Source organism: Oncorhynchus mykiss, chromosome 11 (genome assembly GCF_057628025.1).
Source record: "Oncorhynchus mykiss isolate SJ-2025 chromosome 11, ASM5762802v1, whole genome shotgun sequence".
In the NCBI taxonomy this organism is placed as follows: Eukaryota; Metazoa; Chordata; class Actinopteri; order Salmoniformes; family Salmonidae; genus Oncorhynchus; species Oncorhynchus mykiss.
Genome location: NC_143032.1, coordinates 69,450,166 through 69,476,664, shown reverse-complemented (window position 1 = coordinate 69,476,664; position 26,499 = coordinate 69,450,166). Strand labels below are relative to the sequence as shown.

The 26,499-nt window shown below is 43.9% G+C and overlaps 1 protein-coding gene across 4 annotated transcripts in view; it reads left to right on the top strand.

The window, feature by feature from the left end:
• LOC110536281 (netrin receptor UNC5D) overlaps positions 1-26,499 on the top strand; it is a 214,593-nt gene that overhangs the window by 137,357 nt on the left and 50,737 nt on the right. For all 4 annotated transcript variants that reach the window (XM_090191045.1, XM_021621993.3, XM_021621994.3 and 1 more), the window contains exons 3-4: positions 10,428-10,571; positions 11,340-11,443. In XM_090191045.1, coding sequence (XP_090047171.1) covers positions 10,428-10,571; positions 11,340-11,443 — 248 coding nt within the window. The remainder of the gene's footprint in view (positions 1-10,427; positions 10,572-11,339; positions 11,444-26,499) is intronic.

The following is a 26,499-nucleotide window of genomic DNA, read 5'->3' as shown; positions in this document are numbered from 1 at the left end:
CATCAGAAGGAGACCCGAGTGGATTTGCAATTAAAAGAGCCTGGCTGAGATTGTCCTGTCCTCACGCCACGCCCGGCCTGCTGCAAAGCCTGCCAGCTTTATATCAGCACTAAACTCATAACTACCATTGATAACAACATGCTCAACACTGCTTTGTCCTGCCTTGGTAATGGACAGCCAAATTGTGTATTGGATTAGGCCAAGCTAATCAAAGCAGCAGATCTATGATGAATTGGATGTTATTGATTAGGACATGGGTCTTCAATGCCACCAAGAGCACCATGATGATAACATCTCTTATTTACCAAACAGGCTGATGAATCACAGCCACAGATAAGAGGCGCTACAATGCCCTTGAGTTAACCAGACTGAGGCACAGGGAGGAGGGAGGAGAGCTCAGAGGAGAGGAGGGGAAGAGGGAAGAAGGAGCAGAATGGAGAGAGGAGAGAGGAATGGGGGAGTGGAGAGCGGAGAGGGCAGGGGAGGGTTGAGGACAGTGGAGGGAAGATGCTCAGATTTGGTCACAGACTAAAGACAGCCAGTATGTTGAAGTAGTACGCTGAGAATGTACTGTCACTCAGTGCTGCTCATGGAACTTATCCTTTCTATTAACCTTCCTATCTCTTAGGAAAATCAACTTATCTGGCACAATTTGTCCATGATTAAATGTCTATGGTAATATCAGCAGCAGTGAGAATTCAGTTCAGACTGCAATGGTGTTTTAAACCATGGTATGGAGTGTGTTGACTAGAGATAACCACAGACAGCTGTGCTGAGACCTCTGGGATGAGGCAGGGTATTGTCAACCTGTCAGTAATTGATTTTTTGATAGGGTCAACATGCCTATACATAATTGAACAGTGGAGAGATTACTGGGAAAAGCATGTCACAGTGGCCTCCAATTTACATTGAGTGCTGCAAGCGATAATGTGTTCTTATGGATTTAAATTGGATAAATTATTGGATTGGCGTGCTCTCTCCATATTTACATGAGCCTTTTGCTTAGTTCCCTATATTAATTCCCTATTTTTGTCAATGGCTTACCACTAAGAGTGGAGAGCATTGTCATCTTGAAGACCTTACTGCTTCAATGAATTAGGGAAATACGCACCAGTTTCCGTGTCAGGGAAACATTGGTCCCCAGGGTGTTTGTTTGGTGGAAACTGGTCCACTCCCTCCCATATGTCTGAGACTAGCGAATCATCACTTGTCTCACAGGGTTACCGTCCCAAATGGCACCCTATTTGGTGCACTACATTTGACCAGGAGCAATAGGGGTCTGCTCAAAAGTAGTGCACTATATAGACAATAGGGTGTTCCCAGGTGGCGCAGCGGTCTAAGGCACTGCATCTCAGTGCAAGAGGTGTCACTACAGTCCATGGTTTGAATTCAGGCTGTATCACATCCGGCTGTGATTGAGAGTCCCATAGAGCGACGCACAATTGGCCCAGCGTCGTCCGGGTTTGGCCAGGGTAGACGTCATTGTAAATAAGAATTTGTTCTTAACTGGCTTGCCTAGTTAAATAAGGACATATCCTCAATGCTGATTAGTTAAAGCAGCCTGTGTAGCTATGTATACAAATTCATTACAAACGAAAAGCTGAAATGTCTTGAGACAATAAGTGAACATTTGCTTAACAAGTCACATAATAAGTTGCATGGACTCACTCTGTGCAATACTAGTGTTTAACATGATTTTTGAATGACTACCTCTTCGCTGTACTCTGCACATACAATTATCTGTAAGGTCCCTCAGTCGGGAAATTAATTCCAAACAAAGATTAAACTACAAAGACCAGGGAGGTTTTCCAATGCCTCGCAAAAAGGGCACCTATTGGTAGGTGGGTAAAAACGGAAAAAGCTAACCATTGAATATCCCTTTGAGCATGGTGAAGTTATTATTAGGCTTTGGATGGTGTATCAATACACCCAGTCACTACAAAGATATAGGCGTCCTTCCTAACTCGGTTGCCGGAGAGGAAGGAAACTGCTCAGGGATTTCACCATGAAGCCAGTGGTGACTTTAAAACAGTTACAGAGTTTAATACTAACCTAAATGACAGCGGGAAAAGAAGGAAGCCTGTACAGAATAAAAATATTCCAAAACATGCATCCTGTTTGCAATAAGGTACTGGAGTAAAACTTCAAAACATTTTGAAAATAAATTAACTTTATGTCCTGAATACAAAGTGTTATGTTTGGGGTAAATCCAACACATCACTGAGTATTGTACCACTCTTCATATTTTCAAGCATGGTGGTGGCTGCATCATGTTATAGGTATGCTTGTCATCGGCAAGGACTAGGGAGTTTTTGTTGTTGATAGAAAGAAACGGAATAGAGCTAAGCACAGGCAAAATCCTGGAGAGAAACCTGGTTCATTCTGCTTTCCAACAGACACTGGGAGATGAATCCACTTTTCAGCAGGAAAATAACCTAAAACACAAGGCCAAATCTACACTGGCATTGCTTACTAAGATGACATTGAATGTTCTAGAGTGATCTAGCTAAATTTGACTTAAATTTACTTGAAAGTTTATGGCAAAACTTTAAAATGGCTGTCTAGCAATGATCAACAACCAACTTTACAGAGCTTGAAGAATCGTTAAAATAATATTGTGCAAATGTTGTACAATCCAGGTGTAACGCTCAATGAGTGAATGGGTGTGGAGTCAGGCGCAGAGAGCAAAGGATGCGGGAAAAAAAACACGCTTTAATGTCCAAAAAAATCACAGGAACAAAATAGTATACCCAACACAGGTATAACTACAAAACAAAATAGTACCCTTATGTGAAATACTAGGACAGCGAGAAAACCCAACAAAACACTAACACCTCTCACAAATACAGAAGAACAAGCCCGCACAAACAGAAGCGGGCTAAACGAAGTTAAATAACCCCACCCTAACAACCAAACAATGAACAGGTGAAACCAATTAGACAAAAAACGAACACGGAACAAAGGATCGGTGGCAGCTAGTAGACCGGCGACGACGACCGCCGAGCGCCACCCGAACAAGAAGGGGAGCCACCTTTGGTAATATACTTGACACCAGGTCTGCAAAGCTCTTAGAGACTTATCCAGAAAGACACACAACTGTAATTGCCGTAAAAGGTGATTCATACATGTATTGACTCAGGGGTGTAAGTACTTGTGTAAATTAGATATTTCTGTATTTCATTGCCAATAAATGTTCTTTCTAAAACAGGTTTTCACTTTATCATTATGTGGCATTGTGTGTGATCACATTTTAAGTCTGACTGTAATACAACCAAATGTGGAATAAGTCAAGGGGTATGAATACTTTCTGATGGCACTGTAAGTATTTATGATGTTATGGATGGACTGCTCCTTTGTATTTGTATGTATTATGTATCCCTGTTAGCTGTTGCCATGGCAGCAGCTACTCTTCCTGGGGTCCAGCAACATTAAGGCATACAATTTAAAATATTACATGACATTACATTTCATAACACTTTTCACAACACATTAAGTGTGTTCCCTCAGGCCACTACTCTACAACCACATATCTACAATACAACATCCATGTGTATGTGTGTGTAGAGTGCATATCTTATCATGTGTGTGCTTGTGCCCGTGAATGCCTCTTAAAAGTCTCCTCTGTTCCATAAGATGTATTTGTATCAGTTTTTTTTACTGATTCTACTGCTTGCATCTGGTGTGGAATAGAGTTCCATGATGCTGTTAAGATCTATGCTTCCCACTACCATCTTTTGTGTTTTTAATTAAGCTAGAAACCTTAGTTGCTACATTAATTGTTTTACTTATACATTAATTATACCCATTGATTCTTGAATAATTTAAGTTATTAACTGTCATACCCCCATCAAAACCCTAAATATAACCTAAATATAACCTTGTTTTATTCCAATGTTTGTAAACAATGTAAATCTGAACAAACACTTTATGGTTAAAACTATAATTTTGATATCATGGATGGTCAGTCCTTGCATCCATAGTTCTGTCTATGAATGGTTACATTTTACCAAAACAGAGGCAGGGTGTCTGCTTTGTTATTGTTTCAATTAAAGATTCTAGCTTTAACCTAGTTTAAATCTCCTTCCTTATCAGGTGTAAATAGTCGATATGCTGAAGGGAATCACACACAAATGGGCCCCATATAGACCCATATATTCCATTAGGATTCAATGTCCACGGATTGGAGAAAAATCACTGACCTTTCTTGTTGAGTCTGTGCATAGTGAATGTTATCGTTGGTGAGCAGTGAGCAGACAAAGTCGTTGCTGTCTCTTACATAGATTGGAGGCACATGGAGAGTGGCAGTTCCTGGCCGGTCTGGGCACTATGGGGGAAGAGAGGCCTGAGAATAGCAGATAAACAACCCCGGTGGTCACACAGACACACACACACCTGCCAGGAAACCCGGCTGCGTCTAATTCCCTGACCATGTTACCTTCCCTCTGTCCTTGTTCACTTCCCTTCATGGAACTCACTGAGACAACTGGGTTGGTGAAAGCAATAGCTCCGCTAGCACCTAGTTTTACACCATATTAGTTTCACATAATATCCAGTCTTGTCAGATCAGTGAAGGAGTGTAAATGAGGGCAGATGGAAGGGAGCACATTTCTTGAATGAGACACAGGAGAGTCCAGGGGAACAACAGCATACAGGCAGCATACAGGCCGAAAACAGGCAGCATACAAGCTGCAAACATTCAGTGGCACTATGTTTCCCCTCAGCACAGGCCTTAGCCTCACCACACACTCAACCCTCCTACATCAGAAGTGTTGCAATGCTTTTGCCACTTTTGCCACTAAAGTGAGGATTGATGTTCCTTCGTGACTCCGTTAATGGGGTTGTTAACTGAATGTGCCCAGACAATACAATACACCTCACACACATACCGTACCTGTATATCATAGGCTCCTTAGAGGGGGGAAATACATTTTACCTCAGGTTTCAACTAGTCCGGTGCCGGTGGGTTGTGTTGTAAATGTCTACTTTTTTTATCACAGAAAAAGGAGCTTTACCTTTTTTGTTTGGATTACTATTCTGTTTTGACTTCCATGTCAGGCAGGACTGGATGTATTGGGGTCTGTGTTATACAGAGAGGTCTGAAATTATTGACACCCTTGATAAATATGAGCAGAAATGACTGAATAAAATAAATAATTCAAATACTGAGATATATTGTAATTAAAATACTGAGCTATCCACTGATGTGTGTAGCCAGAGTTCTATTTTCATGTCATTTGGACCAAAGCACCGGTTCCAATCCAAGTGCCAACTCAAACTTCATGCGTTTGTTGGACGACTTGAAAATAGAGCTCTTTACCACACACACCTATGAAACCCTTCTTCCATCGCCAACAGACAACAGTATGATATTGCTTATTGCTTTCCTTATCTACGCACAGATGGAGACAAAACCCAACATGCAAACTTCTCTTCCAATATTTCCTGTATGGGTGGGTGAGGTTTTAGTTATCTTTCCCCTATTGCAGTACAATGCCTTTTTTTAATAGGTTTACTTACTAATTATTTCTGATTATAATGCTGTTAGTGGTCTGTGTTTATTTTTCCAGACTTTTGATCTAATTTAAATAGGATATTATTTTGTGAAGATGTATAGAAGAGACTTGGCTCTGTCAGTGTAGTTGGCCTTATAATTAAAGAGTTAAACAGTGAACATTGGGCCTAATTGATGTGGCAGACAAAGGCCTCGTCTGGATATATCCCCAAATGCAGGTGAACATTCTGTAACTAAATATTTTGTCTAGTAGATATGTTTGTTAGTGTGTGTGTTCGTGTCTGTGGGCTGAGAATAAAGGGTATATGATTTCATAATAGATGTTCTGTATTAATTATGCGATAAGTGCCTGTCATTGTTTTAGATGGGCCTTTTTTAGAGCAGTACCTGCCTTTAATGGTCATCATTTATTTGTGGTGACATGACTGTGCTAATGCTGTTTCTCTCCTCAGCTGAGAGGTGTTTTGTCCTTAATTGCACTCAGTGTTCACATGTACCATAGCTGCCTTGGTAGACTGGGATACTCACTTGCATGCACCTCACACATCCACCCACCCACCTACCTACACACACACAATTAACCTCACTGCAGTAAGTCAAAACTACTTAAAGTGCAACTGAATGCAAAATATAGACTCTGTGGCATTGATATTACTAAAACGTTTATTCAAGTGCCAAAATGAAATAAAAAGTCTAAGTAAGATCATTTGGGTCATAAAGTCAGTATTTTCTAAAACAGAGTTTTGTGAGATTTGTTTAACTGAGGTCGCCATGACTTAAATTAGGGTTAGGTTTTGATTCCAATCCTGCCCACACGGGACCACTGCCTGGCACAGTCTAATCATGGTTGGCAATAATCAAATCATCCTGATCACAGCTGCCCGGTGTGCTGCAGTGAAAGCTATCCAATTGCTCACCAGAATCAACCTACAACCCGCCCATTTATTTAGAGACAGTCTGAAGCGCCTCGGATTTATTTAGAAAATAAATGAAACAAGACATTGTCGCAAATGTTATGTTGAAAGAATAAGAGTTTTTTCTAAACGGCTTGGGTTTTCTCCAACTAAAACATCCTCACGCTCGTGAGCTAATCTTGGCATGACACACACAACTTTCATTCAAAGATGGCTATATTTAGAAAGCAGGAAATGCATTACGAGCGAAGCATGGGATTTCCTGACCAATCACGTTCACACTGTCAAGAGGGACAAAAAACATTACTGCCTGGATACGATATAGAAAACATAAGACACCCATATCAAGCCACACCACCAAGACACATCTAGTTCCTGTTAATGAGCACCGGAAAAGCGCAGGTGGAATCGGTAAGTTGAGCCCCTCTTTAATGTGGCAGATATTGATGAAGGTTCAAATGATTGCTGTAAGATATGGTCAAATACATCACCATACTTCTCTCTCATTTATGTGCAACACTTATTGAAAGCAACAAGATTTCCACACATCCATTTTTTAAGCCAACCCACCCTTGTTAAACAACTTGAGCAGGAGGCAGAAAGCCTGGTGTTGACAGAGGCCAGTAACAGGCTCTCAGAGGGTGGGAGGATGTGTTAAAAGGGAATGCTCATTGGAGACATCAACATGCTAGCACACTGTGCAGGTGAAGTAGTGATGGCTAGTGCACTCCAGAGGACCTTTGACTTTGTACCACCCACCACCAAAGAGCCTTCCAGGGGATTCTGGAAGGGAAGTGTAGCTCGGGGCTTCTTTCCAACTGCACCGCAGGGAAACCCAGACCTGCAGGAGAGTAGGAGGCAGGCATTGATGGGAATTGTAGTGGTTTGAAACACTACAGATAATTGTCTATGTAGAACATATTATGAAGAATAATCAGGCTTAAGCCAATGCAAGCCATGTGCCAGTATACAGATATAACCTTGTTCCAAATCTCACCTGTTTTTTCACAATGATCCAAGCCCTCTGAAATTGAAGTGGGATCCGGCCTCTCCCTATGCCATTCCTGTTGTCCAACTCAATAGGCTGAGCCATGGCAAGGCCATAGGGAGAGCGGATTAGCCTTGCCTTGTCCCCTCCAACTAGGCTCACACCACCTTAACCTCCATTCTCATTTTAAAAAAGCCAATAGCCATGGCTTAAGTCTCTCTCTCTCTGTCTCTCGCTCTCTCTCTCTGAAAAATTCTGCCTTTTGGATGACTTAGTCACTGCGAGAGCCACTTGGATAAAGAATAAAGCAGAGTGGGGTGGAAGAAATCAGAGGTTTAGTTTAATAAGTCCTGTCAATGGTGTTCCGCCTGTAAACAAATAGGGATGACAGAGTGCCGAAGCTCGGGTCTGTCTCTCAGGCACACCACCTGTCCCGGACGGTTAAGTCCTCAAGGAAACGTGCCCCTCGGAGAGATGCCGGAGAGTGCAGGACCTGCCAGCTTCCATTAGCATATTGCTCACAGTGTTTCTTTTTTGGGGGGGATTATGTGCAGTCATTAGTCATGATTTTCTCTCCTGTCTCTTCACCCCCACTCTGTCAATTGCCATATCTCTGCAGGGGAATTCTGAATTATGTTTGTCTCACTAAGTGAAGTGCTGGTTGGCTGTAGTGGTGGTTTTTTGTTCATCTCCAGAGTGGCATGCTCCACGTGTTCCAGTAGAATTCAAATTTGTTTGGAGGAGAGCAGGGGACCGAGTTCCAACAACATTTTTGCTGTAAAATCTGTTTGGAGACTAACAGGCAGCTGAGGTTGTTTGTTATCATCCATACACTACTTTCCTCACAGCCTCAACATAATATAGGGTAGCTGATTTAGTTCTTAGTGGCATGATTGTTCCTATTCATACAGCTGACCTTTAAATATGTATCTTGTTCTGTATCTTCAAGCAACAGCATTAATCTAGGGACATGTTCCTGCTGCTATTCAGTGTTTGGTGGTGTTTAATTATTATGTATTCAAAAGTCTGAAATGCAGTACATGGTGTGCTGGTGTGACTGCCAACGAGCATGTTAGAATAGGCTGCATTTATTGTTGTGTGCAGGAGAGGAAACCCAGAGGAGAGGACGGGGTGCTGAGAGACTAGGGTTATGTCCCATATGGCACCCTATTGCCTAGTGCACTGTATAGTTCACTAGGTAATAGCCCATACCGCCCTCGTTAATAGTGGTTCACTGTGTAAGAAACAGGGCGCCATTTGGCACGCAGCCTAGATTGGTATTTTTCTGTCCCAAGCCTCACACGTTACATCTTTTCTCTAATCCTATGTTTGGGAGGGCTGCAGGCTATGGAGGCTCTGAAAAGGAGGAAAGAAAACACATGACAGGTCCCTAAGCCCATGGCTCAGATAAAAATGGAAGCCTTTATCAATACAGAACTATATAACAGGTCTGCAAAGATTTCAGCTGGGGAGGTTTATGTTGCGGCGCTAAGAGGATTTCATAGGGAGACTCCATTGGTTCGGACATGCTTTAATGTGCTTGTTCTAAAAATGTACTAGGTTTGAATTGTGCTTGCTATGCTTGTGTAACTATGGTTCATGCTAGGGGTACTCAACTCTTACCATATGAGGTCCAGAGCCTGCTGGTTCTCTGTTCTACCTGAAATTGAAACCACCTGGTGTTCCAGGTCTAAAGCGGGCCCTGATTAGAGGGGAACCATGAAAAAATGCAGTGGAACTAGCTTGGAGGTCCAGTTGATTTTGAGGGGTTTATACTATGTGTTATTGTGTCAGGGTAACCTTTATTTATTTACCCCTTTTTTGTGATATCCAATTGGTAGTTATAGTCTTGTCCAATCGCTGCAACTCCTGTACAGACTCTGGAGAGGCAAAGGTCGAGAGCCATGCGTCCTCCGAAACACAACCCTACTAAGCTGCACTGCTTCTTGACACACTGCTTGCTTAACCCAAAAGCCAACCGCACCAATGTGTCGGAGGAACTAGCAACCCGAGTCAGCGTGCATGCGCACCGGCCCGCCACAGGAGTCGCTAGAGCGCGATGGTATAAGGACATCCTGGCAGGCCAAAACCTCCCCTAACTCGGACTACGCTGCGACACAGCCCGGGATCGAACCTGAATCTGTAGTGACGCCTCTAGCACTGTGATGCAGCGCCTTAGATTGCTGTGCCACTCGGGAGGCTGTCAGGGTAACTGTTACATCAGCGTTTTCCAACTCCAGTCTTCCAGTACCCCCAACAGTACATATTTGTGTTGTGGCCCCAGACAAACACACCTGAATCTAATTGTCAGCTAATCATCAAGCCCTTGACAAGTTGAATTGGGTATTTTTGTCCGGGGCTGCAACAAAATGTGTGCTGTTGCGGGTACTGGAAGACTGGAGTTGGGAAACACTGCTGTACATATAATATTATTTTTGAAGCAGGTCTGATGTGAAGCTTGTCTCCCAACCCTCTCCTCAGGGAACACCTGATTAACTGGCACATCTGATTTAATTAGTCAACTTATCCACAAGCCTTTGACTAATTTAATCAGGTGTGCCAGTTTAGGTTTAAAACTAAAATATTAAATGTCCAACCAACTTTTTTTGTTAGCGGTATTAGGCATTACACACAACAGAGAGAGTCTTTGAAGGCTGCCTATTTCATCTGTTATGCACTTTCAATATCCAAGCAGAGAGCCAGAGGACAGGGAGAACAGAATCACATTAGGCACTCACTGATTGGGGCAAAGTGTCAGGCCTCCTAAAAGCCTAATGTATTTTTACCACAATATTGATTAGTACTACCAGACAGCTATGTGTATAGTAAATATTTGATCCAGTCCCATCCCACTCCCTTAAAGATCTCTCAACAACAGTTAGGGCACTCTAAGGACTCCAAGGACTGAGCACCAGAGGTCCTGTATATGTCCTCGGTACATTGTTTCTTTCTCCAAAGAACATTTGATCCAGACAGTAACTTCACTTACTGGCTGTTTCTTTCCCCCATGCAGGGCTGAAGGTGCGTGAGGTGTTGATCAACGTGTCCCGTCAACAGGTGGAGGACTTCCACGGCCCAGAGGACTACTGGTGTCTATGTGTGGCCTGGAGCCACCTAGGCACCTCCAAGAGCCGCAAGGCCACGGTCCACATCGCATGTGAGTAGCCTACTACAGTATTGTATCACCCATAGTAGTTTTTCCCAATCCTATTCCTGGGGACCCAAAGGGGTGTTTTTGTCTAGCACTTTATTCTTGATTCAACTAACCAACTCATCAAGCCTTTAGTTTAATCAGGTGGGTTAATGTTAGAGCAAAAACTAAAATGTGCACCCTTTTTGGTCCCCAGGACCAGGATGAGGAAACACTGACCTATAGAACTTACATGGTAAAATAACAGTTAAATAAAATAAAAATAATGACCTGAAATTATATTCAGGTCAGTTATGCCATTGTGGGTGGACTGGTGTCATTTTGAGTGTCCCCATGAGTTTACCAGTCAAATTTCAATGGTCAGAGACCGAGTTTCTATGTCCGTTCTACTCATTATATTTATAAAGCACCTCAGTCTCACATTATGGCTCGTGGCCAAAACTGCACTGCAGGACTAGATGGATAGAAAGCCGACGTGCAACTTAGCAAAAAAAAATGATCCCCATGACATATACTTTTAAGTTTAATGGGCATATATGTATGAATATGTACTCATCAGCCAGTGTAGTCTATCCTCCAAATAACCTTGGCAACCTGCAGACAGATGGAGCCGGGGAGGCAGACCCGTTCCTCACTCCCAAGGTTGATGTCATGTCCAAACTAAGGACAGGGTAAGGCAGGGAGAGTCAGTGGCAAGTGGTGTTAGTGATGGGGAGATTGAGGGCAGGCTGGGCATGGGGTGGACTGACAGCAGGGTGTTATCTCCCCACACAGACCTGAGGAAGAACTTTGAGCAGGACCCCCAGGGGAAGGAAGTTCCAATCAAAGGGATGATCGTGCTGCACTGCCGCCCCCCAGAGGGAGTGCCAGCAGCAGAGGTAAGACCCCAGCTTCCCAGCCCTTAACAGTTATGACCCCTCCAACAGTGTAGGAGCCTCTCTGTGCAGGGAACAGCTTACCTTACACTCCAGGCTGTTGAGAGGCTCTAGAATAAAGCATTTCAACTCTTATGCAGCAAGGGGAAAACTGTCTGCTTTGAACACATATTTATTCCCGACTGTGTTGTGTCAGCTGTAGGCATACACTACACACTGTGATTTTTTTTACGATGACAGTGTTATTGGATGCACTTTTCAAAATAAATGTGCATACAGTATTATTGAAATGCAGTGTCTAGAGTTAATCAGTATGAACTATAGCTCTGTGGTGCATGTGTGGGTTTGAGTGGATTTTGGCTGTGGGTAACCTGTGAGTTATGAATGATTCAGCGTGGAGAGGATGGTGGGGGTGATGCCAGCCTGGTTTGTGTAACAAATGGCACCCTATTCCTCATGTAGTGCACTACTTTCAATCAGAGCCCTATGGGCCCTGGTCAAAGGTAGTGCACTATATGGAATAGGGTTCCATTTGGGATGCAGACCAGGCTGAGAAGAGCCCAGAATCTCCTCTCCAGTCCTTTGTCAACATAAATGAGCTCAGCCAGAAGTGAATACTGTATAACACAGAGCAGGCGTTCACAGCCCAGACCATTGTACAGTACCCACCTCTTCATGAAATATTGAGATTGCAAGTGTAGTGTGAGGTTTTTGGGAGCCTTTTTTCGGCAGGCTGGCTGACTGTGGGATGGATGCTGCTCCCGCTCCTGCTCGCACCCCTCTCAGCTCTAATAGAATGTGAGTTGGTGTCTTTGATGCACTGTAAACATCCCTCTGGAGGAACGAGTTCAGAAACTCCTTCGGTCAGCAATGATGTCGAGGCAAGCTAATAAGTCGCTCGGAATTGGATACATTTTGCATCATTGTGGCTGAGACCGCTTCTATTAGCCTATGCCTGGCACTTTGGGAGAGGCTGAGATTGTCTCCTAGCTCGGCTCTCTGGAACATTACTTGCATAAGGGAAACGTAACACTGGATTTACTGCTCTGCTCTCTACTTGGCTCTCCATCTCACTTCAAATTTTTTCAGGCACACATTTTTTTAAATTTATTTTTATTTTTATTTTTTTTTACCCCCTTTTTTCTCCCCAATTTCATAGTATCCAATTGTTAGTAGTTACTGTCTTGTCTCATCGCTACAACTCTCATACGGGCTCGCGAGAGTTGAAGGTCGAGAGTCATGCATCCTCCGAAACACAACCCAACCAAGCTGCACTACTTTTTAACACAGCGCGCATCCAACCAGGAAGCCAGCTGCACCAATTTGTCGGAGGAAACACCGTACACCTAGCGACCTGGTCAGCGTGCACTGCGCCCGGCCCACCACAGGAGTCGCTAGTGCGCGATGAGACAAGGATATCCCTACCGGCCAAACCCTCCCTAACCCGGACGACGCTAGGCCAATTGTGCGTCGCCCCATGGACCTCCCGGTCGCGGCCGGCTGCGAAAGAGCCTGGGCTCGAACTCAGAGTCTCTGGTGGCACAGCTAGCACTGCGATGCAGTGCCTTAGACCACTGCGCCACCTGGGAGCAGGCACACATTTTCAAGTGAGGCTGTTAAGTGAGTTGCTTTGAAAACACACTGCATTTTGGCATTTTATTCTCATTCAAATCAGATATCTATGGACATTGCAAATGTGCTGAAGCAAAGAGCAAGTCAATACTCTTAATTTTACTTTTAAGATTAAGTTTCAGTGGTCGTTTTTAAATTTCACTTCATAAGGGGTTTCATTAAAATATATATCCAACTTCAGTCATTGAGGTAACCACGCACATTAGGAATAGAAGGAGAAGTATAAAATGTTATATTCCTATACACCACAAGAATAATAATACAGCCTACTCATACCACTTTTATTTTGTTTGATCTGCCATATGTTGGAATTATTTTTACCATTTTAGCACCGCAGCTTAGCGAAGTTAACAAAGTCAAAAATGTGTGAGAGAATAATTGACTGTGGTTTCCTATTTTTTCATCATAACACATTTACTCTTGTATTAAAGAAGTAATGAATATTTTAATGAGGAGTGTGTATATGGGTTAGATGTATAACGTTTCAAATCATTTGGACTGGAGCCGACATCAGAAAATCTTGAATAATGAACCCATTCTAGGATCATCTGAAAGGAAAGTGAAATGAACAGTCAAACTATAAACCACCACACTTAATTTATGGAATGAAAATATCTTAATGTGAAATTAAACACATTGAACAGTCTCAGAAATGGGAACCCAGACCATGACACAAAATACTGAACAATTTCAGGGCTGCATCCCAAATGGCACCCCATTCTCTAGTAGTACTACTTTTGACCAGGGCCCATGGAGCACTACACAGGGTATCATCTGGGATGCACAAGATGATAATTCCAAGTGTTTCAAATGTAATTATTCATAAATGGAAGAAAAAAATCACAGAGAAAAGAACACTGGCGTGCTGCTGTGATTATTTGTACTACATTCTACCTCCAATACTGCTTTTGACTAATTTAGCCAATTGAAGTGAAAAGGAACAAAAGGCACTAAAACAGCTTGTTAAACTCTTAGTGCATTTCCATTGTGGCAAACAATAAATATATTACATTCCACATGTAATTGCCTTCCTTTCTTGTTAGTTTCTTCCAAAATACACAGACTTTACTATTGCCATCAAAGTAATTGGGTGATACTATTGATTCACTGTAACTAATTTCAGTGAATGAGCTACTTTTTGCTACAATACCATTCCACATTCAGCCTTATGTGCTCGCTTCGAGGCAAGCAACACTGAACCATGCATGAGAGCACCAGCTGTTCCCTCCCACTTTGATCTTGCTCACCAATGTCTAAATGACTATCGTCCCCCGTAGCACTCACATCTGTAGCCATGAAATGCTTTGAAATGCTGGCCATGGCACACATCAACATCATCCCAGACACCATGGACCCACTACAATTCACATACCGCCCTAACAGATCCACAGATGACGCAAACTCTATTGCATTCAACACAGCCTTCTCCCACCTGAACAAGAGGAACACCTATGTGAGAATGCTGTTAATTGATTACAGCTGTATTCAACAACATAGCGCCCTCCAAGCTCATCACTAAACTCAGGACCCTGGAAATAAACACCTCCCTCTGCAGCTGGATCTTGGACTACCAAAACATTTCTGCAGTATTGAAGGTCCCCAAGAACACAGTGGCCTCAATCATTCTTAAATGGAAGAAGTTTGCAACCACAAAGACTCTTCCTAGAGCTTGCCGCCTGGCTAAACTGAACCATCGGGGCTGAAGGGCTTTGGTCAGGGAGGTGACCAAGAACCCTCTGACAGAGCTCCAGAGTTCCTCTGTGGCGATGAGAGAACCTTACAGAAGAACAACCATGTTTGCAGCACTCCACCAATCAGGCATTTATGGTGGAGTAGCCAGACGGAAGCCACTCTTCAATAAAAGGCACATGGCAACCCACTTGGAGTTTGCCAAAAAGCACCGAATGACTCTCTGACCATGAGAAACAAGATTCTCTGATCTGATGAAATTAAGATTGAACTCTTTGGCTTGAATGTAAAGTGTCATGTCTGGAGGAAACCTGGCACCATCCCTCCGGGGAAGCATGGTGCTGGTAGCCTCATGCTGTGGGGATGTTTCAGTGGCAAGGACTGGGAGACTAGTCAGGATCGAGGGAAAGATGAATGGAGCAAAGTACAGAGAGATCCTTGATGAAAACCTGCTCCAGAGCTCTCAGGACCTCAGACTGGGGCGAAGGTTCACCTTCCAACAGGACAACGCACACAGCTAATACAACGTAGGAGTGGCTTTGGGACAAGCCTCTGAATGTCCTTGAGAGGCCCAGCCAGAACCCTGACTTGAACACGATCGAACATCTCTGGAGAGACATTAAAATAGCTGTGAAGTGACGCTCTCCATCCAACCTGACAGAGCTTGAGAGGATCTGCAGAGAAGAATGGGAGAAACACCCAAAAAACACAGGTGTACCAATGTTGTACCCAAGAAGACATGAGGCTGTTATCGCTGCCAAAGGTGCTTCAGCAAAGTACTGAGTAAAGGCTCTGAATACTTATGTAAATGTGATATTTCAGTTTATTTTTAATACATTTGTAAAACTGTCTAAACTATTTTTGCTTTGTCATTATGGGGTATTGTGTGTGTAGATTGATGAGAAAAAAAATCATTAATATTTGAATAAGGCTGTATCGTAACATGTGGAAAAGGTCAAGAGATCTGAATACTTTCCGAATGCACTGTATATACACTACATTACTAACAGAATGTGGACACCTGCTCGTCGAACATCTAATTTCAAAATCATTGGCTTTAATCTGGAGTTGGTCTCTCTTTGCTGCTATAACAGCCTCTACTGTTCTGGGAAGGCTTTCCACTAGATGTTAGAACATTGCTGCGGGGACTTGCTGCCATTCAGCACTGATGTTGGTGATTAGGCCTGGCTCACAGTCGCGGTTTCAATTCATCCCAAAGGAGTTCGATAGGGTTGAGGTCCTGGCTCTGTGCAGGCCAGTCAAGTTCTTCCACACCAATCTGAACAAACCATTTCTGTATGGACCTCGCTTTGTGCATGGAGGCATTGTCATGCTGAAACAGGAAAGGGCCTTTGACCAACTGACTTCTTGATAAGGCGGAATTCTATGACGGTGCCATGTTGAAAGTCACTGAGCTTTTCAGTAAAGCCATTCTACTGCCAATTGTCTATGGAGGGCCTCCCGGGTGGCGTGGTAGTCTAAGGCACTACTACCAATTGATTACCACGAAATTGGGTAGAATAAAAGGGCAATTATTTTTTATATAAAAACATATATATTTTTTAATTGCCTATGGAGCAATGTTCCAACAAGTAAGCATGCCCGTGTGCTCGATTTTTATACACGTCAGCAACGGGTGTGGCTGAAATAGCCGAATTCACTAACTTGAAAGGGTGTCCACATACTTACGTATGTGTGTATGTGTGTGTGTGTTATACAGTGGCCATATCTACCTCAATTACCAAGTTATTGTTACTCATTGTGTATTTATTCCTTGTGTTAATATTTTGCTATTCTGTCAACAACAACAAAAATCTCTCTGCATTTTTGGGAAGGGCCCGTAAGTAAGCATCTCCCTGTTATTCTACACCTGTTGTTTATGAGGCATGTGACAAATACAATTTTATTTGATTTTATTATGTGCCATCATGCTTCTTTCCAATTCCCTAGCTCTGCCCCCGCTGTTAATTCCGCACAGGTCAGAGCAAACTCTCAAAGAGAAAATGATGAGTTTCATTATTAAGCCAAGCAATTACATTCCCCAGTGTGGTCGGGCAGTGCAGTAAAGAGCTCAATTTTCTTTTCTAAGATAAGACAGATCTGGGTGGAATAGTATTGTGGTGCTGCCACGTTGCTCAGGGGAGGAGAGGCGGTATTTGGGAAGCAACAGGAAGGCGGACTGGCTACACAACCGTGCTTTGTCTTCCCTATCTTTTTTGATTAACCCTCCTGAGTGGCAAACACATTAGCGGTGGAGATAGCTCCGACACAGCCCTCCCCTCCCCTGTCTGCATGTATGTCTGGTTCACACAGATATGAACACATAGAGGCATGCAAAGTTCAAAGACTTTGATTCGGCTCAATCTGTGTGTGCGTGTGTGCGTCTTCGTGCGTGTGTGTGTGTGCGGGTGCGTCTTTGTGCGTGTGTGTGTACATCTCTGTTCGTAAACCTCGGGGTGGATTACTAACACACTTGGCGTTCGCTACTGACTCTGTGTTCAGTGGGGCTACATGACATCTCCCAGTCCCTGGGGCTCGTCTGTCATAGTTGTTTAATTCTTGTAATTGTCTTGATGAGATACACAGGAATGAAAAAAGTTACCCCACCCACACTGTCACAAGCTCCACCACGTGTATCTATAGACCTTCCATGGCTCCTCAGCACAGTTGTCTGAAGGGGAGCACTACTAACTCTGTGTCTCAGATGGCACCCTATTGCCTATGTAGTGCACTACTTTTGACTAGGGCCCATAAGGGTCTAGTCAAAAGCAGTGAGCTATATAGGCAAAAGGGTGCAGTTTGGACACAGCCTGTGATTCCCTCAGAGAATCAGCCATGACATGATGCATCAGCATTTCTATGCTTTTACCTGTTGAGCTATAGTAGGTTCCCAGGATAGTAGGGAAGAGACAAAGACACAGCCATATACTAGAGCCTCACCTAGAATGTGAGTGTCACCTAGAAAAGAAAATCTGCACACTCTCATGGCTCCAATGCAATACATTTAATATAACAACATTTTCACAGCTATGCTGCCAATTGTCACCCACCTACTGTATAGGTCTCAGATTTGTATCTTTATATGGCATGATGACAGCTGATCTTCCTGGGGTCCAAAGACATTACAAACATAAGACTTTACAAGATGTTACTGTCACCGAGGTTTCAGTGTCCTCTCCGCTCTGCTCCAGGAGATCAGAGGTCCTCCCACGTCCCCACAGATACACATGGCCTCGGCCTGGAACCCGGTTCTCCATCAAGCCTGTGACACTGATGGCCACCTCCTAATTGAAACAAATGTGCCAATTAGGCAATTCATCTCTCACATCCTCCGCCACACACTTACAGGGCTAATTTGTATTTGTCCCCGCCACACTTTCTTTTTCCTTCTCCTTCCGTTTCTGCCGGGTGGATCTTTTCATCATTACCCTAAGGATGTTAGCAGTGGCAGGCGACAGCCCGGTAATGTAGAGCAGGTCCTACAGCTCAGTGAGGGCCAGGCGGATTGTGCCACGCATTAATTGCCTCTTTCAACTCGCAAATTTCCCCTGATGAAATTGAAATAAATACATAAAGAGGGAAACACTCCTCTGCCACCGCTACCGCCGGCTCTCTTCCAGTGACAGATTGTTTTAATCATGAAACATTAGAGTCAATCCCCAGTCTTTTCCTCCCCTTATCTTCCTACTTTAGTACATTAACTGCTTGCCTCTGATGCCATCTTGCTAAAGGGTATCTTTTAATTGCGCCTTGGAATCTGGAATCCATTGAAGGGGATTTCCAAGTCTTGTTTAAAGTGAAGGGAAACAAGGCTTCAGCTATTCCTAGTTCTCCTGTTTCTAGGTCATAAAGTATGGTACTCATTGACGTCAGAGAGGTTGTACATCAGAGTAGATCTGCGGAGGAGAATACAATAGGCCTATCTATGAAATATGATTGTGTGTGTATAAATATGTGCATGCAGTGCAATACACTGTGTGCTAGATATTTGGGACACCAGCTCTTTCCATGATATAGACTGACCATGTGAATCCAGGTGAAGCAAATGATCCCTTGTTGATATCACTTGTTAAATCCACTTCAATAAGTGTAGATTTGTATTTGTATTTATTATGGATCCCTATTAGCCAAGGCAGCAGCTACTCTTCCTGGGGCAAAAAAATTAAGGAAATTATACATTTTAAAAACATTGCAATACATTCATAACAGATTTCACAACATATTAAGTGTGTGCCTTCAGGCCTCTACTATACTACCACATATCTATAACACAAAATCCATCTATACATGTGTGTATAGTCCGTATGTTATTGTGTGTTTGTATGCATGTGTCTATTGTCGTGTCTTTGGCATCATTAAACTGAAGACTGTTAGTTTATCAAATCAATTCTCTGTAATTATTATTATGTGATTAACTAATCAGGTAAATGTAATTAACTAGGAAGTCGGGGCACCAAGGAAAATATTCAGATTACAAAGTTACAATTTTCCTAATATACTGTAACTTTCAGATATTTTAATATCTGATCAATTAGACTTCTAATGAATGAGTTATTCTTTACCTCACGTTAGTCTCATTCCAAACATCGAAAATTGTTGGTTATCTGCACGAACCCAGTCTTCACTATGAGTCATCCATACATCAATTGTCTCAATCATTTATTTATTAACTAACTAAATAGTCACAGAAATGCACACGCAAACAAACAAAGTAGATCTGGTTACAAGGAAATGATAGGGGATGTGCCCTGGTGGGCTAAACCGGCATTGGGGCTTGGTAGACAAAGAGACTGAGAAGGGCGCGAAAGATGCTACAAAGTTGACAATTATAACCATTGAAATGCTAATCCTTTGCACATGAACGCTCATTCATTCGGGAATAATTGCAATCAATATATATATTTACACTCAGTGTGTCATCGTGATCTCTGTTGGAAGTTCATCCGCCCCTCTCTCTGCATCTCTGGAGTCTTTGGTTAGAATGGCTACTTCAGAGTAATATTCAGAAATTTTGTTATAGAATAGATGTTTCTGCGGTTGTCGGCCTTCGCATTCAATGGTATAGAATTCCTTGCTGCAGACTTGTAATTAGTATCAAAGATTTGCTCTTATTCTGTCGGATCGATAGTCTCAGAGTTGAACCTTTCTAGGGTAGGCATTCCGCTAGCGGAACCCCTCGAAAACATTCCGCTGAAAAGGAAGCGCGTGAAATTCTGATTATTTTTTTTGAAATATGTAACTTTCACACATTAACAAGTCCAATACAGCAAATGAAAGATAAACATCTTGTTAATCTACCCATCATGTCCGATTTCAAAAATGCTTTAGAGCGAAAGCACAACATATGATTATGTTAGGTCATAGCCAAGTCAAAACAACACACAGCCATTTTTCCAGGAAAAGATAGGAGTCACAAAAAGCAGAAATATAGATAAAATGAATCAGTAATCTTTGATGATCTTCATCAGATGACACTCATTATCCCCTGTCTATTTATACCCGTGTTCTCTGTTTGTCTGTTGCCAGTTCGTCCTGTTTGTCAATTCAACCAATGTTTTGTCTCAGCTCCTGCTTTTCCCCAGTCTCTCTTTTTCTCGCCCTCCTGGTTTTGACCCTTGCCTGCCCCAACTCTGAGCTGGAGCCTACGAACGGGCCACGGCTGACCCAGCAGACTTGCACCAGCTCCGCAACGCCATCTCCTCCCAGGGAGCCACCATTGGTTAGGCACGAGGAGTTGCCTCGCGTTCTGATGGAAGGGTTCCAGGCCGTGACCTAACGTCACAACCTAGCATTGGACACATTGCGGGAGCAATTCCGTAGGTTGCCTACTATGCAGCCTACCACGACGGTATCCTCCCAGCCCCTCAGTAACCCGGCTAGTAGCAGCGCCGTCACCCCAGTTTTCCGGGAATCCCTTTTACCTCCCCCAGAGTGCCAGAATGGAGATGCTACAAGATGCTACAATGCAGGTGCTTCTACACCTGCATTGCTTGCTGTTTGGGGTTTTAGGCTGGGTTTCTGTACAGCACTTTGAGATATCAGCTGATGTAAGAAGTGCTATATAAATCGATTTGATTTGAGATTCCAAAACCTGCCGGGCCTTTCTCTCCCAGTGCTCCCTCGTTTTTGAGCTGCAGCCTTCTTCGTTCCCATCAGACTGCTCGAGGATAGCGTACATCATTACGCTGATGTCTGGGAGGGAACTCGCCTGGGCGGCCACAGCGGTGTGGGAGCAACAATCCACCGTCTGCCTCAGTCTGGAGGTATTTGTGGCGGAGGAGAGAAGTTTTCAAAGCTCCGGTATCTGGGAGAGAGGCTGGCCAGAGGTTATTCCAGCTTTGGCAGGACTCCTTAAGTGTGGCAGACTATGCAGTGGATTTCCGCACGCTAGCAGCGGAGGGTGCCTGGAGCCCGGAAGAGCTGTTTGACACATTCCTGCATGGAGTATCAGAGGAAGTAAAGGATGAGCTTGCAGCCCGGGAACTACCGGTGAAGCTCACTCATTTGGTTTGACCATCCGGATCGATGGATGGCTACGGGAACGTAGGAGGGAGAAGAGGTCTGATAGAAGTCCCAATCGCTCACTCAAGGATCCCACCTTGTATCTGATGGACTCTGGAAGTCCCCGGCGTCTACGTCCCCGATAGGATCTGAGCTTACCCGAGTTCCTCCAAGAGCCTCTAAAGATTGCCGATGTACCTCTTCCCGAGCCGATGCAGATCGGCAGGGCTAAGCTGTCTCCAGCCGAACACGTACGCAGACTTAACACCCAGCATTGTCTGTATGTGGTACTGCCGGTCATTATGTGTCAACCTGTCCCTTAAAGAGACCTAGCTCATTGGTAGGAATGAGTACCCAGGTGGGTCTTAAGGACAATTTAGCTTCTCCCCCTACTCGCCCCCCTCTCAATGCCACCCTGCTGTGGGGCGACCAGTTCAAGTCTCTCCAGATACTCATCAACTCGGGAGCCGATATGAGTCTGATGGACGTTACCCTGGTGTCCGAGCTGGGCTTCCCAACTCAACCCCTCTCCATTCCCATGAATGCGCTGGACGGGCGTTCTATAGACTGGGTCACCCACCATACCACCCCCATCAACCTACGAGTGTCGGGGAACCACAGCCAGACGATCCAAATCGTGCTAATTGAGTCTCCACAGGTTCCTGTGGTATTGGGATTCTCTTGGCTCCAGCGACACAATCCCTCGATTGACTGGTCTACTGGTGCCATCATGGGCTGGAGCCCTTTCTGCCACACTCATTGCCTGAAATCAGCTCTGCCTGCCCCGGGACATCTTCTTGGGGGCTTGGAAATTGCCCTGGACCTCTCTGCCATTCCCGCGGAGTACCAGGACCTCTGGGAGGGGTCCAGTAAGTAAGTAAGTAAGGCCCGGGCCACTTCGCTTCCGCAACCCCGACCGGTACCCAAGGATGTTAAGCCGGATGCAATGGCACGCCGCTATAACCTCACGGACACACTCCCGGAAGCCGAGACCTTTCTCCCCTGCTCCAAGATCATTAACCCCTCTGCTGTTCGCCCTCTGTTGCCCCGTACCCACTGTATACTTCCTACTTGAAATCAAATCAAATCAAACTTCATTTGTCACATGCGTCGAATACAACAAGTGTAGACCATTGTGTGAAATGCTTACTTACAAGCCCTTAACCAACAGTGCAGTTCAAGAAGAGTTAAGAAAATATTTACCAAATAGACTTAAGTAAAAAATAATCATAAAAAGTAACACGGAGGGCATAGCGGGAATTGTTATAAGCGTCCGGATTAGTCTCCTGCTCCTTGAAAGCTGCAGCTCTAGCCTTTAGCTCGATGCGGATGTTGTCTGTGATCCATGGCTTCTGGTTGGGATATGTACGTACGGTCACTGTGGGGATGATGTCGTCGATGCACATATTGAAGAAGCCGGTAACTGAGTAGGTGCACTCTTCAATGCCATTTGATGAATCCCGAAACAAATTCCAGTATGTGCTTGGAAAACAGTCCTGTAGTGTAGCATCCGTGTCATCTGACCACTTCCGTATTGAGCAAGCCACTGGTACTTCCCGCTTTAGTTTTTTCCTGTAAGCAGGAATCATGAGGATATAATTATGGTCAAATTTGCCAAATGGAGGATGGGGGAGAGCTTTGTATGCAGCTCTGTGTGTGGAGTAAAGGTGGTCAAGGATTTTGTTCCTCTGGTTGCACATGTGACATGCTGGTTAAAATTTGGTAAAACTGATTTAAGTTTCCCTGCATTAAAGTCCCCGGCCACTAGGAGCGCCGCTTCTGGGTTTTCTTGTTTGCTTATGGCCTTATCGCGTTGGTTGAGAGCGGTCTTAGTGCCAGCTTCGTTCTGTGGTGGTAAATAGACGGCTACGAATAATATAAATGAGAACACTCTTGGTAAATAGTGTGATCTACAGTTTATCATAAGATACTCTACCTCAGGCGAGCAATACCTCGAGACTTCTTTAATATTAGACGTTGCGCACCAGCTATTATTGACAAATAGACACACACCCCCAGCCCTCGTCTTACCAGATGTAGCTTCTCTGTTCTGCCGGTGCATGGAAACTCCCGCCAGGTCTATATTATCCGTATCATTTCAGTGAAACATAAGATATTACAGTTTTTAATGTCCCGTTGGTAGGATAATCTTAATCGTAGGTCATCAATTTTATTTTCCAATGTTTGCACGTTAGCAAGAAGAACGGATGGCAGGGGGAGTTTACTTGCTCGCCTACAGATGCCCAGAAGGCAGCCCAATCTACGGCCCCTTTTCCTGTGTCTTTTCTTCAAAAAAATTATGGGGATCTGGGCCTGTTCCAGTGAAAGCAGTAAATCGTTCTCGTCGGACTCGTTAATTAAGGAAAAAGTTTCTTCCAGTCCGCGGTGAGGAATTGCTGTTCTGATGTCCAGAAGTTATTTTCGGTCATAAGAGACAGTAGCAGATAAATGATGTACCAAATAAGTTAAACTAACAGAATTGCACAATAGGTTAGGAGCCATGTTCTTCAGCGCCATCAGGTCTTCATCACATTTTCATGTGTCTAGATGTAAATCCATGTCTCACAGTCCTTGTCTCCTGTTTCCAGGCCCACCCCTCTCCCCCGTCTCATCGATGGCCATCCGGCATACAGGGTGAGACGTCTCCTGAAGGTTCGACCTCTGAGCAGGGGTTTCCAGTACCTGGTTGACTGGGAGGGTTATGGCCTGGAGGAGAGGTGCTGGGTCTCCGCTAGGGACATCCTGGACCCAGGCCTCATCTTTGAATTCCAACGCCGGCACCCCGCTCAACCAGGTATGCGCCTAGGTTGGACACCAGGTGGCGTCCCTAGAGGGGAGGGGGGAGGCGGCTGTCACACCCTGATCTGTTTCACATGTCCAGTTCATCTTGTTTGTAAAGTCAACCAGCGTTTTTGTCTCAGCTCCTGCTTTTCCCCAGTCTCTCTGATTTTTGCCCTCCTGGCTTTGACAATTTCCTGTCTTGACTCTGAGCCCGCCTGCCTGACCACTTTGCCTACCCCTGAGCCTGCCTGCCGTCCTATACCTTGTCCCCACCACTCTGGATTATCGACCCCTGCCTGACTCGTTTACCTGCCCCTCTTGCCGTAATAAACATTGTTACTTCAACACAGTCTGCATTTGGGTCTTACCTGAAACATAATAGTCATAATAGTCATTGTTGATAGACAACATTTTTTTCACCTCTTCCACAATTACTTTACAGAATAAAAAATTACAATGCTTGTCTTTCATAATTTGGTTAGATATACAGTACCAGTCAAAAGTTTGGACACACCTAGTCATTCAAGAGATTTTCTTCATTTTTACTATTTTCTACATTATTGAATAAAAGTGAACACCTCTCAACTATGAAATAACACATATGGAATCATGTAGTAACCAAAAAAGTGTTAAATTTAAAAATATATATTTAATATTTTGTTTTTTCAAAGTGGCCACCCTTTACCTTGATGAAAGCTTTGCACACTCTTGGCATTCTCTCAACCAGCTTCACCTGAGATGTTTCCCGTATATGCTGAGCACATGTTGGCTGCTTTTCCTTCACTCTGCGGTCCAACTCATCCAAAACCATCTCTATTGGGTTGATGTCGGTTGATTGTGGAGGTCAGGTCTTCTGATACAGCACTCCATCACTCTCCTTCTTGGTCAAATAGCCCTTACACAGCTTGGAGGTGTGTTGGGTCATTGTCCTGTTGAAAAATAAATGATAGTGCCACTAAGCGCAAACCAGATGGGATGGCATATCGCTGCAGAATTCTGTGATAGCCATGCTGGTTAAGTGTGCCTTGAATTCTCAATAAATTGCTGACAGTGTCACCAGCAAAGCACCCCACACCATCACACCTCCTCCTCCATGCTTCACAGTGGGAACCACACATGCGGAGATCATCCGTTCACCTACTCTGTGTTTCACAAAGACACAGCGGCACCAAAAATCTCAAATTTGGGCTCATCAGACCAAAAGACAGATTTCCACTGGTCTAATTGCTTGTGTTTCTTTGGCCAAGCAAGTCTCTTCTTCTTATTGGTGTCCTTTAGTAGTGGTTTATTTGCAGCAATTAGACCACGAAGGCCTGATTCATGCAGTCTCATCTGAACAGTTGATGTTGAGATGTTTCTGTTTCTTGAACTTTAAAGCATTTATTTGGGCAGCAATCTGAAGTGCAGTTAACTCTAATGAATGTATCCTCTGCAGCAGAGTTAACTCTGGGTCTTCATTTCCTGTGGTGGACCTCATGAGAGCCATTTTCATCATAGCGCTTGATGGTTTTTGCAACTACACTTGAAGAAACTTTCAAAGATCTTAAAATGCTACATATTGACTGCTTATTACACACCACAGACCAATAAATATTCTTCACATCAACAACATGGGAATCACTACAAAACGTATTGTATGTCGTCTTATAAACAATATTAGGCCCAGCCTTTGGAACTTTGGTTTTCCTAAACATATTGTGATCACTACATCCAATGGATTTGGATACTGCTTTCAAACAAATTTCTGCAGCATTAGTAAAGAAAGGACCAATACATGTTGATGGTTTCAATCCTGTACTGATTGTAACTACACTGGTAGGTTGATTGATAACCTGAACCAGGTTGGAGGCACTAGTTACAGTTATGAAGCCTTCTCTTGAGTGGGCAGTGTCACGTCTGCTCCCTCTCTTCCCCCCCTGCTGCTTGAGGGCGCCAGACTGCCCTGCATCACGCACTCCTTCCATCCATTAATCACATCTGCCTTCCCTCGTCACGCGCATCAGCAAAATTGGACTGACCTGGACTCACTCATCTGTTTATTTCCTTCCCTATATTTGTCAGTTCCCTTGTTCTGTTCCCCACTGCTGTATTGATTGTCTTTTGTTTGTGTTACTTGTTTGCTGATGCTGTTCCTGTCTCGTTCCATGTCCGTTATTTATTAAATGTTTTACTCTCCGTACCGGCTTCGTCTCTCCAGCGTCATCCATGTGACAGGCAGCCTGATGAAAGCCAGTCAATATTTAAATCACCCAGAAAGTATACCTCACTATTGATATCACATACATTATCAAGCATTTCGCAGATGTTATCCAGATACTGACTGTTCGCTGTCAGTGGTCTATAGCACCTTCCCACCAGAATGGGCTTTAGGCGAGGCAGATGACCTGTAGCCATATTACTTAAACAGTATTTACAATTAGATCCTCTCTAAGCTTGACAGGAATGTGGTTCTGAAT